Source organism: Limulus polyphemus, unplaced genomic scaffold, assembly GCF_000517525.1.
Source record: "Limulus polyphemus unplaced genomic scaffold, Limulus_polyphemus-2.1.2 Scaffold4113, whole genome shotgun sequence".
In the NCBI taxonomy this organism is placed as follows: Eukaryota; Metazoa; Arthropoda; class Merostomata; order Xiphosura; family Limulidae; genus Limulus; species Limulus polyphemus.
The window spans coordinates 83,642-97,444 of NW_013669723.1; the positions used below are offsets into that span (position 1 = coordinate 83,642).

Below are 13,803 nucleotides of genomic sequence, written 5' to 3' on the forward strand. Positions count from 1 at the left end.
TTACCTAATCTAACCTTAACTAACCTGTAGAGTTTCCTATTTTTACATTTTAGTTATTTTTATAATAAAAAATAAAGAATACACATGAAAAACAAGAAATAAAGTACACTCCTGGGCCTTCCTTTTTTTGCTGTCGACTGTTGATGACACTTAAAACCACGTTTTTTTATACTTATGGTATTAGTGCACAAAATAATTTTTATTTAATTAAATAAAGCACCATAGAACAGAAAATAATAACATACAAAAAGCAGACAGTGTCTCATAACTATCACAATTTTTCTGGCTTTCTAACTATGCGACAAGAGCCATTACAAATTCATTCGAGCAAGTCAATATGTTTCCCATGGGAAAGAAGCTTAAAGTGAAATTGACAATTTTCTGTACAGAAAACAACGTAATATAACACACCATTTGATAGATGAAAACCTTGGCTTGCTATTGGTTATAAATAATATAGTATTAAAAGTAAGAGAGAACTATTAACAAATCCCGAAAGAGTGGATGTGACAGGTGGGTCTAGAAAGAGGGGTCTGATTTTCTATTTGATGGGACTGTAACCAAACACGATTGAAGACTCTCAAAATTATGCTTTGTTTGAGTGATGATGATATTATAGTGAGTAATTTATATTTTGTACTTATTGGAGGGGTGGTGAATAAATTAGAGAAGAGGGGATGCCTAGAGAAAAAATGTCACATTTCTCATACTAGAGGAAATTCAGGATTTTCTTTTATATTGTCTTATAAAATTAAAAACTTAAATTTATATACAATTAAAATATGAATTCTTAGATATGATTTTATGCTATACTAATTGGTATAACATAAACAAAAAGTAGTTTAATTAAATTCTTAATGTAACTCACTAAAAGCTTGTGACATGGGCAGTAAAGGATGCCTGTGGTGAGAAGGTTAAATAACTAACAGCTCCAGTTATGTCTGTTCCCATGGTAACAACCCTATACTCTTTACACCCTAACCTATAAGAATGTTCATATACATGTACCCTTTCAATTGCAACACTATATTTAAAAATACATGCTAAGAATATCTGTGGTGCCTCATCTTAAATTCCCTTATCATCATTAGTAGCTTGAACCATCTAAGTACTTGAATTGTTTCTAAATGGGTACCAAGGTTTACTAAATTTTAGGTTGACTGAGTGTGTTATCAGTTAGTTATATGTAGAAGACTGCTTTTAATTTTCTGTCTTCTCATGTGTGGTTCATATCCCATTGTTCAGCATTATTCAATTTTATTATATGATCATCTTCACTGATATAAGGGTTGTAGCAAACAGTTCACTATTATAGACTTATTTATCTATAGAACTCCTCAATTTTGATTTTTGGTCTTTTTGTTTCATCAATGTATTTGAGTCCACATTCACAAGGGATGTAAATGGTATTTTTACTCTCAATTGGCTTTTTTATATGGTTTAATATACAGTAACTGTGATTATATGGTATTATTGCTTCTGTATACTTTCCTGACATTATTTGAATCTTTTATGTTTTCATGAAGACTGGAGTGGGAGAAATAGAAGCAAGCTCTCAACTTGCTAGAGCAGTCACAAACTTCTCTATGGTATACATTTTGATTAATGTACAATATAGAAAGAAGTTGATTAAAAGAGGAATATGATTGTATGTCTGAAATTTTCTTCCTGCTTATTCTTGATACTTGTCTCTATTTTCTTTATTTAGTGTTCATTGCATCTGTTGTCATTCAGATTTGTAGTAATGATGTGTTTTTCTTTATTCTTCATATCATTCTTTGTCTATACTGCTGTCTTTACATTGTTGATCTGTAATAAAGATATTTATAGATTTCTTATAAGCTCCTCAGGTATACAAGTTGTCTCTTGGTGATCTTCACATCCAGTAATTATAACTTTTCTTCTATTTCTGTTATGAATTGTTTTGATGCATATTGTATGTTTTTAGGTAGTTTGTGAATTCTTGATTTGTGTCTTTAACCATCTCTCCACGGACAAATATTTCTGTGCGTGTCACAAAGTTTTAGTGAGTTACATTCAAAATTTACTTAAACTACTTTTTTTTCATAGTATACCAATAAATATAACATAAAAAGTAGCTAATAATCCATATTTTAATGGTACATAAGTTAGAAGCTTGTACTTTTATAAGGCAATATAAAAAAAAAACTAGAATTTCCCCTAGTGTGAGAATTGTGACATTTGCTCTTTAGGCATCCTGTCTTTTCTAATTTATTCACCACCCCTCCAAGAAGTACGAAATGTAATATAAATTACTCATCATAATATTGTTATCGCTCAGGCAAAGCATAACTTTCATAGCCTTCAATCTTATTTGATTACGAAAAATCAAATAGACAATCAGACCCTTCTTGCCAGACCCACCTGTCACATCCTATCTTTCAGAAATTGCCAATAGTTCTCTCTCTGACATTCAATACTATATTATTTATAATTAATAGAAAGCCAAGGTTTTCATCTATCAAATAACGTATTATATTATGTTGTTTCTGTAGAGATTGTCAATTTCACTTTCAGTTCAAGCTTGATTCACATCGATGAGCATAAATGAAGTTTTAACGGCTCTTGTCGCATAGTTAGAAAGCCAGAAAAATTGTGATAATTATCTGCCATTGTTTGCTTTTTTTCAACATTATTATTGTATGTTCTTTGATGCATTATTTAATTAAATAAAAAATGTATATTCACAGACAAATCTTTAGTAAAAGTACTGCATTAAAAAATCTTATTTTTTATGTACAAAATAATTGTAATGTTTACTAAAAGTCTACCTAATTCTGTGAAGATACATAAAGTTTATTAAAGGTTATAGTATGGAAACTATAATGAGTAAAAATTGTTATGAGGTTGGTCAATTCGACTGACCTCATAGTGAGATAGAGTTAATGTGTGTGTGTGGTCCTATTATGAATATATTGTTAATATCTCTTGCAAAATCCTGGGTCTTAGAATGGCTGTTTTGAGAGTGTTATCTTTGAAACTAGCCATGACCTACAAAATGTATGCAGTAGTTTTCATGCCCTTCGCTTGTATTTTCCTTATTCTACCATTTTCATGCACACCATTTAAGCTACGCTTTCTTGCAGGCATTATGTGTCACGTTGATAAATCCTGATCTATTTGAAAACATTTTTTGAGGTCAGACAAACAAACTCATGTAAATGTTACTGTTTAATAAAGCTACGCATAAAGTAAACAATAAAGTAAAGTAATGGTATTTATAATAGTGTACAGAGTATGAAAGTAAACAATAAAGTAAAGTAATGGTATTTATAATAGTGTACAGAGTATGAAAGTAAACAATAAAGTAAAGTAATGGTATTTATAATAGTGTACAGAGTATGAAAGTAAACAATAAAGTAAAGTAATAATATTTATAAGAGCATACAGAGTATGAAAGTAAACAATAAAGTAAAGTAATAATATTTATAAGAGCATACAGAGTATGAAACAATTTAGAGCAATTAGTATATGACACAGTTTTACGAGTTGAGAAAAAGAAACTCACAAAAACAAAGAATAAAACCATAGTGAAAAAAAAAGTAGCGAAAAGGTGTTTATAGCAGTCTACGAAACAAACCAAAGCTAAATTATTGCAAAGTAAAGTAAATGTAAAATTGTAATGAAGGCAAATTTAGATAAATATGCAGAAATGTCTGAATGTATGTTCATAAAGTGATAAGTATATGGTTTTGAATGAACTGTGCATACGTATTTTAGTCCTAAATACGTCGAGAAAGCCCATAGAAAATGTATTTAGTGTAATATTAATTTTTTTTAGGAAATTAGGCATGAGTTAAGTGTTGTTTGGATGAAATAATTTGTAGATAAAACTAAAGTTGAAATGTAAGCCAGTTGTCATGTAATAACAACGTCATTGTGCCATCATGTACCATACTTGTTGTATTAAAAAGTTTGACTAAGCAAAAAATAGTTAAGGTGATTCTGAATGGAAAAGTCAATATGCAATCCGGACTCCTTGGACAAAAGCTTTTCTAATGAGATGAGATTTGTGGTGTTTGATCGAGAAATTTGTGAGAAAAGTTTCAGAGGGACAAATGAAAGAGTATTATTTATGTAGATGATCCATGTAGAAGTTACTTGAGAGCTCATGGCTAGGTCTTGTTGTTGATAGTATTTTTATTTATATTGGAATTAAGTTGTGTTGATACAGAAAGTTACGAGTTGTATTATCATGCAACTTTCATTTGTGTGCATTCTTTGAGACTTTCTATCATTTTCATGCTTTCTGGAGAGGGTCTGTTGTTTTATTGAATATTTTGTCAGTGGTTTGTAGTATTTGAAATGTAACTTGTGTTTCTTCATTAGAATTTTATCAATTATTTGATCATTTTATCAACATTACAGAAGAGAAATATATCTTTGACATTTAAAAAAATAAAAAGTTTCAGAAATCAATTATTTCATTTGTATATTTTTAGGTACCAAATCATATGATATGGTTGCTATTTTTCTACTGGTTTTTTCATTCTTGTTCAAATGCTGTTGCTGAAATCCTTCGTTTTGCTGACAGAGAATTTTATCGAGATTGGTGGTAAGTTAGCAAATAAAATTGAGAAGACTCCAAATCGAGGAAGCTTTAAACTAATCATTAATTTTTTCAAAAACTTGACTGAAGATCTAAAAGACTGTAACAGAAATGTAATATCTAAATAAGAATTATGTACATGTGTCAGGTTATAGTGTGCATGCCATGACCTTTTACAGAGTGCCATTCAACATAGCATTATGTATTTGATGTCAGTTGTCAACTGTACATTTTACCCCACATTGCTGATTTAGTGACAGTTCATGGTAAAGGAGAGTAAATATCAGTTACATTATACAGGGATACTGAAGAAACATAGATATGATTTTAAAAGTTCTAGAGGTTATGTAAATAAACATACAAATTGTATGATGGACAGAAGTATTTCTATTCTGCACATGAGCATACCTTGCACTCCAACAAGGAGTCAGATGATGATGTCAATTCACAGACATATCTTGAGTACAAATACTTTTGTAACACATCTGATATTTTGTGTACAACAGATTTGTACATTTTATTAAAAGCTTGCCATTTATCATATAGATGCACATAGTAAATTCTGAATTATATTCAACACTCCTTTTCATGTATGGAGCTGGTCTAATGGACTGACTTTTTGCACATTCATTTGAACTTTAGTATATTTTAATATAATGAATGAGTAGTTATACAGTCCTCACAATAGAGCTTTCTTTTTTTTTTCCAGGTTCATATCTTTTGAACACCTGGTTATGAAAATGTAGCATATGGTAAAAGTAATTTTAGGAAAAAAAAATTCAGATTCAGGAAGTTAAAACGACATTTTTTTAAGTATGTATTTAGGCTCCCTATCAAAATTAATATAAATGAAATGTGAGTAGAAAAATATTCTACTTCAAAAATAAAAATGCAACAATAAAATAATAGCAATTTTTAAACTCATTTTCACTTGAAATGCTACTACTATCATAAACTATGGTGATGTATTAAAGGTAAAGCACAGTAAATATTTATATCATTTAAATAAAAATTATTGGTGTAAATTTTGTGTAAACATATAGTATGTTTGGATAATTTTGTTTCATCAAACAGATGCACTATAGACTAGTGCCTCAAAATATTCTTATTATCATAGTTTTGAATGGTAGCACATTGGTGAATAAAACCTTTAAGAGCTCTCAACTTGCTACAGACTTCTCATAATGTATGATTTTAAAAGTGTTTTCCTTAATAAGTGCCATTTTCGATTAAAAGGATGCAGTCTCACTACCAAATGAAAAATTGTTGCAGCAAAATCATGTTGAATGATACTTCAGAGATCAAAATATTTTGTTTTAGATAACTGTATCAGAAATTTGCCCAAAATCTATATTTAGTTAATAGTGAAGTTCCATGTTTTTAAGATTCTCATTATGATGATGTGGATGGCCCTCTTTTGAGTACTGTGATTACAGATGATAAAGGGGCTCGGCATGGCTAGGTGGTTAGGGTGCTCAACTCGCAATCTGCAGGTCCCGTGTTCAAATCCCCGTCACATCAAATATGCTTGCCCTTTCAGCCATGGGGGCATTATAATGTGACGGTCAATCCCACTATTCGTTGGTAAAAGAGTAGCCCAAGAGTTGGTGGTGGGTGGTGATGACTAGCTGCCTTCCCTCTAGTCTTACACTGCTAAATTAGGGACGGCTAGCGCAGATAGCCCTGGTGTAGCTTTGCATGAAATTCATAACAAACAAACAGATGATAAAGTTTATGGCTTAACAAACCTGTGAGATGTTTAATAATATAATTTTTAGTTTTTCTTGACCAAACTACACATAGAAACCTGATTTATATTATATTTATTTCAAATCCATAGACCTAAAATAACAAAACTGTCTTGGCATCATTTTAAACTTAATGTTCATGAAGAAGCAGAAATATATTCTTTTCATGTTATATGAGTTATAAGACAGTTTTCTGCCACTCAAGGATTTCCAGGTTATAGTGTTTGCAATTCACAACTCTTTTTTTCAAAATTATGTTTGCATCTTCTGACAACTACTAAAAGTAGAATCATGTTTAAAATATTTAGTTATCTGTTATTTTTTACAGGAATGCAGAAACTGTTAACTATTTTTGGAAAAATTGGAATGTCCCTGTCCATCGTTGGGCAGTTCGGCACTTGTACAGACCACTTACTAATAGAGGATTTAGTAAGAATCAAGCTTCAATGGCTGTTTTTTTTGTCTCAGCTTTCTTTCATGAGGTAGTACTTTTTGTTTTTTATGCGACAGAAATAAACAAAAGGGTTTTAAATAAATAGTGAAAAAATAAGCTTCGCTTTTTCCTATATGCCAATATTATTAAAGTTCAGTGCCTTTATGAAATGTATTAAGAGTATTATATATCAACTTTTGAAGAATTGATATCATTGGCACAGAAATAATTAAATATAATTTTTTGTGGATTTTTTTGTTCTTAATATGAGTTGAGCCAATCATAATATTGCATTCCAATGATTTCTAAGGTCTGCTAAAATTTCAAGTATCATTATAGTTAAATACCATAATAAAACTTATCATTCATTTTAGCTATTAAGAAGTCTAGCTTTGCATTAGACTACATTTTGTAGGATTCAAAAATTTGTTTGCAGATAAAAAAATTCATTAATGTTCGATCAGTTTGTCGTTTGATTCATTTTCTATGGACTAACTACACGTTTATTTTAGTAACAGCTAAAAACGAATAATCTAATATTAGTTGAATAAAAGGCAGTAAAATATGTAAGAACCTAAAATGTTTATTGTATTTAATATGTTAGCAAACATTTAAGTTTACTGTGTAACTAAAACTGCTAAAGAGTGATTATTAAGAAAGCATTAAAATTTAGATGTATCAACAAAATATAAGACTTGAAACATGTTTTTTGTACCAGTCAGTATCTTTGACATAAATGTAATGTATGTTTTATTAATAATTAATCTTAACAAACATTTTCTCAAAGCTCTGCATTTAAATCGGTCTTTAATGCATCCTATTATTCATTTTTATCTTGATACAGACTCCATATATGTTAGCTATTTTATGTGAAGATATATATAGATATATGTCAATACTGAGAAAAAGTTGACTAAATAGTATTGTTGTTGTTGTTTTTAATAGTATCTAGTCAGTATTCCACTGAATATGTACAGAATCTGGGCCTTTTCTGGGATGCTTGGGCAGGTATTTTAGCAGTTCCAACTTTTTTTTTTAACTTCTGTATTACTAACAGTGTCAAAAGATGTAAGCAAATTTTGTTTTGATTTGTTTTCAAAACTATGTGCTGTTACTCACAATCTCTTTTTATCTTGTTTATGTTTAAGCTTTTATAATTTTGTGATGATTCTAAACAGTTATATAGGTTTTAGTTTCATGTCATTAATAACAAATTAAACTATTTGTTTTTATTCAGAGGATAACTTACAGGAATTCACATGAGTTGAGAAGTAATGAATTTTACCACTTTTTGTTTTTAATTATAGAAACTCCACCATTTATAGTGAAACAAAATCAGTCAGTGGTGATATGTAACCTAAAAGTACTGTTTAAATTTTTATGTATTAAAAAAAAATCCACTTCAATCAAAGAACCTTCTTTGCCACTATTCTTGAATTGCTGAAGTATTACCTGCAGCTGTGTTATGCCTTGTTTACGTATTCTTATATAATTCCTTAATTAAAAGAAAATTTCTTAATGACATAATGTTTTGATAAACTAACTAGAGAGGTCAAGGCAAGTTTCTGTCGGTGTTGTGCATAAAAAAAAAAATTATCTGTCCATCAAGCTCATTACCAATTTTGCTAATATTTGTGTTTTGTGTAACGTGGAGGAACGTAGGATTATAAAAAACTTAAAGTTACATCTTTTGAAATGGGCTTTTTAACATTTAACAGTATCTAATGATGTAAAGGATTATAAAAAAATAATTTTACATATTTTGAAATGAGCTTTTTAATATTTAACAGTATTTATTGAAGTAAAACTGGTGGTAAGTATTTTCTTTGTAAACTTGCTATATAAATCAATACATGTACATGAGATGTACTAACTTATTTTCCTGAGCTTAATCTAACAGAAACTACATGAATTTATCAAAATTGGCTTTGACATTTTAACCTTTATATTTTGAAATATGGTGGGTCGTGGGATCAAGACCTGTCACAGAACATACATGCCCCCCCCTCCCAGGTGGACTTGTAATATGATGATCAATCCCACTATTTGTTGGTGAAGAGTAGCCTAAAAGTTGGGACTGCATGGTGTTGACTAGCTGTCTTCCATGTAGTATATCATTTGGGGATGGTTAGTGCAGATAGCTCTTGTATAACTTTGTGAGAAATTAAACAAACAAATGAATAGATACACAAAGGTTTGAAGTGAAAAAAGATACAACTTCTAAAATATTAACTAGCATTCCAAAACTTTTTAATGAAGGTTTTGCTTTTTAAACTTAGAAGTTGCATAAGCAGTATTACATGATTTTAAGAAAATTTCCTTTTCTACAATTTTGTATAAAACTCATTACTTAGCTTTGATTAGATGATTTTAATAGTCTTAGAACATTCAGCAATGCAAATTCCAACTGATCCAGATTGGAATAAGTTGCTTCAAAATTTTATCTGATACACAGTCTGTGCATTTCTATTTTTTAACACATCTTTATGTAGATTGTTGTCTCTTAAATTCATAAAGACAAAACAGTATATCATAAATCACTAAAACTGTTTTTAGTTGCTTTTTATTTTGTAAATAATACAGTTTTAGCTTATACCAGTTCAGATTAGTATTTGCATTTGTAGTTTTCAGACTTTCAGCATTGAACTGTGTGTGTGTGTGTGTGTGTGTGTTATATATATATATATATATATATATGTATGTATGTATATAGACACATATATGATAATTCTTTTTTTTGTGTAGGTTCCTTTTGCAATGTTTGTGTCTCGGTATCTTCACAACCAATATGGAAACATGGCAGTGTGGATTTCCATCATTATTGGACAGCCTCTGTGTATTCTGATGTACTACCATGACTACTACATCATTCACTATGGAAGTCTGGAAGTAATTTCGTGAAAAGCTACACAGAGTTTAGTTTCATAAGTCTGTGCCAGAATCCTTAAGTTATTTATGTTTGTTTCTGTGTATTTATTTTGTAGCAAGTACTACAGTTTCAACAGCTTTGATTTTGAACAACTCCAAAACAAATCAAGGAACTTTCATTTTGTACAATTGTACAAAAAAATTTATAATGTTGTTTTAACTATTGACAATTTTGTTCCTTAGATGAAACCAAAGTAACTTTTGTTTCTTGTGTGTGAAGCTTTATTTTTAAATTAGTTGTTAACCAAATTTGTGCTGATAATTTGATTAGCATGGATAGTATTTAAGACTCCCTCATGTTTTGCACTAAAATATGACACACACACACAATTACTTTCAAATGTGGCATTTATGTATTATTTCATATTTTTTTTTGTGATATCATAGATGTGGATACTTAAGTTGGGTTTCATAAACAAACTAAAACAACAAGTTTGAGAAAAGTCACTAACCTTTCTTCTGTATAGCTAACTTTTATTCACAGTGAGTACATTCAAAATTGTGGATTTTTTCTTGAGAAGAATCTTGAAAAAAATAGATATAAAGTCTTTAGAATTTTATAATTAATACCATTCTACATTATCAACTCCACTGAAGCTTATTAGTTTTCTTTGCTATTATAAAGGAAAAAATATTCAAAGATATTTGGAAATGTATACTTCTGTTCTAAATTTGTATGTAATTATAGTCTGTTATTTGCCAAGAACGATGCACGTTAAAAGTGTGTGTAACATCAATATATCAAAGTAGAGTTTTTGGGAACTAATATATGTCAGAAATCATATACGTTAAAATTTTTAAAAGATACAAACTACGAAGTTATTGAAACATTTACCTTTGGAATTACTTCCAAAGTTCGTTTTTGTAATTATAATAAAAAAGCAACAAGATGGATGAATGCCAAAAACTAGTACTCAAAATAACTAGTCCTCTTTTTTTTTACTTTTATTTTACATTGTGATTTTTTGTATTAGTAAAACATATTGTTGTGTTATAGATTATGAAATGAGTTAAAATATATTTAACCCTTAGGTATTTTACACATATTTAACTTCCCTATGCTTGTTCAAGCTATTGCAAATGGGAAAAACAAAAAGCTATAAATATTTTATTGAAGAAATATTTAATTATTCATTCATTTCCAATTATTAAAATCACTAGGGAAAAAAACCTACTTGTAAATTTAATAGATTGGGAACCTTTGTTATTTGGCTGGAGTCCATGTGGATCCCACATGAGTACTTTAGGGTTAAAAGCATATTTATACATAAAAATAATGTACATAAAGGTTCAAAATATGTCTGATGCACATTCTGTAGCCTGAAGAGCTTTTTTTTTCAATAATGGTCAGTTAACAAAAATTTGAATTTAGGATTTTATTTTGATAAAGATGAAACTCTGTAATACAACTTTTGGAAATTTGCTTACCTTATTATAGTTTTATGAGAGAAAAAATTCAGTTGTTTCCTGAAGAAATGTAAACTAAGCTAGTTTCTAATTTTTATAGCTTTACCTCTCAAATACTTATAAAGATCATTGTACTACCAAATGCTTATACATATCTTGATTGTTAAAGATACAAATTTTGTATTTATATTGACTTGATGTGTCCATTTTTTGTTATTTTCATTGATAAAGTTTTGAAGTTATACCAAAATCTGTTTAAGCCAGAAATTCCATGTAAATGCTTTGTAATGAAATTTATTGTTCACATATGACAGCATTTTATACCAAAGTGATAAAAAAGCAGTCATTAAAAACTGTTGTTACTATACATTGACTTGTTATAAAATATTTACAAGTAGGTACATACAAGTGAACTGTAAAAAACAATCATTGAAGTTCAGCACAATCCTCAAAATAATTATATTAGTTGCATAAAAATATAATTATTTTGAGGATTGTGCTGAACTTTTTTTACTAAACAAATAATTAAATACACATCATGCATGTTGTGCTGCGAGAGAGGTAGATATTGATATGCAACAGCAAAAGTAGGAAGTAATAATCACTTCCAGTATAATTTATTAAATAACACAGCCATAAAATTTAAATTACATTTGCAACTTCTTTACTTGTATGAATGATAAAGCATCACTGATTTCATAAATAGATCAATGTTTCAGAAACAATGAAGTGAAAATAAGATTGTTATAAGTTAAGATTTCATATCAAAGCCATGTTTAAAATACAAACTTTGAAACAACTTTTTGTGATGTATTGCCATATGTTTATAACTTGCTTTAAAAAGTGAATTTAAAAATTACCTTGTGTTAGAAAATTAACATTTTAGGAAGCAGAAATAGCATAAGCAGACTATAACCTACAAATATTCATCAATGAGGTTAAATAAAAATGTAGTAATAACTAATCCACAAAAGTTTGGCATGAAAGGTTTATTTTAATTTTTTTTATACAGTAGCATTTATTCAAACCCTAATAAATTATTCTTACAACATTATGATCCTATAACATGATAGGTTGAGTCCATATGATTTATTATGTATCCATAATGCATCAAACAATCACATAATAGACTGCTTCTAGATTGTCTTAATTTTTGCAACCTATTGAATACCAAAATATGACTTGAGAGGATAAATCCTAAACTGTATTTGTTTAAAAATTGATAATAATTACACTACACTTGCATTTTGTTCATGCAGTTGATGATATGACTAGACCATTAATGTGTATGTTGTATCACAACCAGCCTGATGAGCCCTGGTACTGGGTGAAAGGCCTTGCTGGCATTAGATGTAGGAGATATAGTTAGGTTGATTTATTATTACATATTCTTTTTAGCTTTCATTCATAAGTTCTTAGAAATACAAAAGATTTATATTGGCTGTAATAATTAATTCTGACAAGGTCAGAATAGAATCATAAAAGTTTTTACCATTTCTTATAATATTAAGAAAAATTCTTTCACAGTTATAATACACTTTTTGTTTAAATCTAGGCAGAGTGAAATATATATATCTAAAATGAACTGCTATATTTTATATATTTTAATTAGCAAAAGATGCACGGCTGTATTTATGAATTATTCTAAGTAGATCTGTTGTTTGAATAAATGCTCCTTGGCATAGTAATATAGTTTCTTTTTTTATATACTGACACAGGGAAATACATCTTTAATATTAAAATTCCCCTCGACGTGGATTCCTGTACGTGGTGAGGGGACCTCCCAGGGAAGGTTCTGTATTTTCAGTTACTTTCTCTGGGATCTAAACATCCACCCACGTGTTTGCCGTTCGTGGCGACCTGTGAAGGGGAGGAGAGGATCCTGGTGGTTGAGTGGTGTCTGGGCACTGCAACACACCACTTTGGCCTTGAATTCCTGTAGACGGGTGGCCCCCCTAGGGTCAAGTGGCTGGTCCACTGGGGCTACCCGTTGAGAACGCCCAACACTGGTACTCAGTTGACCCTGTTGTGGACATTGTGTCTGATACTGGTGTTTGGGTATAGTGCTCCCATGGAGTCCTACGAGGGGACGCACTACAATGTCAAACAAGGACACTGCAGCAACGCCAGGGTTTCGTCGGGTGGGGTCAGTGGGCACTGAATCTCTATCTCTTTAATTATGGATCCCCCCATTCCAAATAAAAAAAATGTTAAAAATCTGCTTATTGGTAAACGACCACGTCTAGAAGACTCTGAACAGCAGTCTCCATCACCCAGTTACACCTGTACCTCGCTTTTTAATCATGCACTCACTATCAGATAAATCATTAGGTCAAATGTCTCCTTTTTTTATTCAGAAGGGCTTAGAGGGGCTTGCTGGCTCTCCAAAGTCAGTTAAAAAGCTACGTTCTGGAGACATCTTAATAGAAACTTCCCATCCTAAGCACAGTGAACTTCTCTTGAGTTCAAAGGCCATTGGGGATATACCTATTGAGGTTACACCCCACGCTTCCTTGAATTCCTCTCGAGGAGTTATCGTTGAGAGAGCTCTGAAATATTCACCCGGGACGGAGATCCTTGCTGGTTTCTCCAATCAAGGAGTTTCGGCAGTTAGAAGGATCTCTACTCGTCAATATGGAATTATGGTGCCACCCTCATTTTTAACTTTGACGTTTTCATCACCACGTCCACCTGCCACCATAAAGGCAGGTTATTTG

General features: G+C 30.3%; 1 protein-coding gene across 1 annotated transcript in view; it reads left to right on the forward strand.

Annotated features, from left to right (window-relative positions):
• LOC106470606 (diacylglycerol O-acyltransferase 1-like) overlaps positions 1 to 11,644 on the forward strand; it is a 46,443-nt gene extending 34,799 nt beyond the window's left edge. The window contains exons 13-16 of the mRNA XM_022399234.1: positions 4,464 to 4,576; positions 6,647 to 6,800; positions 7,697 to 7,759; positions 9,497 to 11,644. Coding sequence (XP_022254942.1) covers positions 4,464 to 4,576; positions 6,647 to 6,800; positions 7,697 to 7,759; positions 9,497 to 9,652 — 486 coding nt within the window. The 3' untranslated portion in view covers positions 9,653 to 11,644. The remainder of the gene's footprint in view (positions 1 to 4,463; positions 4,577 to 6,646; positions 6,801 to 7,696; positions 7,760 to 9,496) is intronic.
• Positions 11,645 to 13,803: the final 2,159 nt, after the last annotated feature.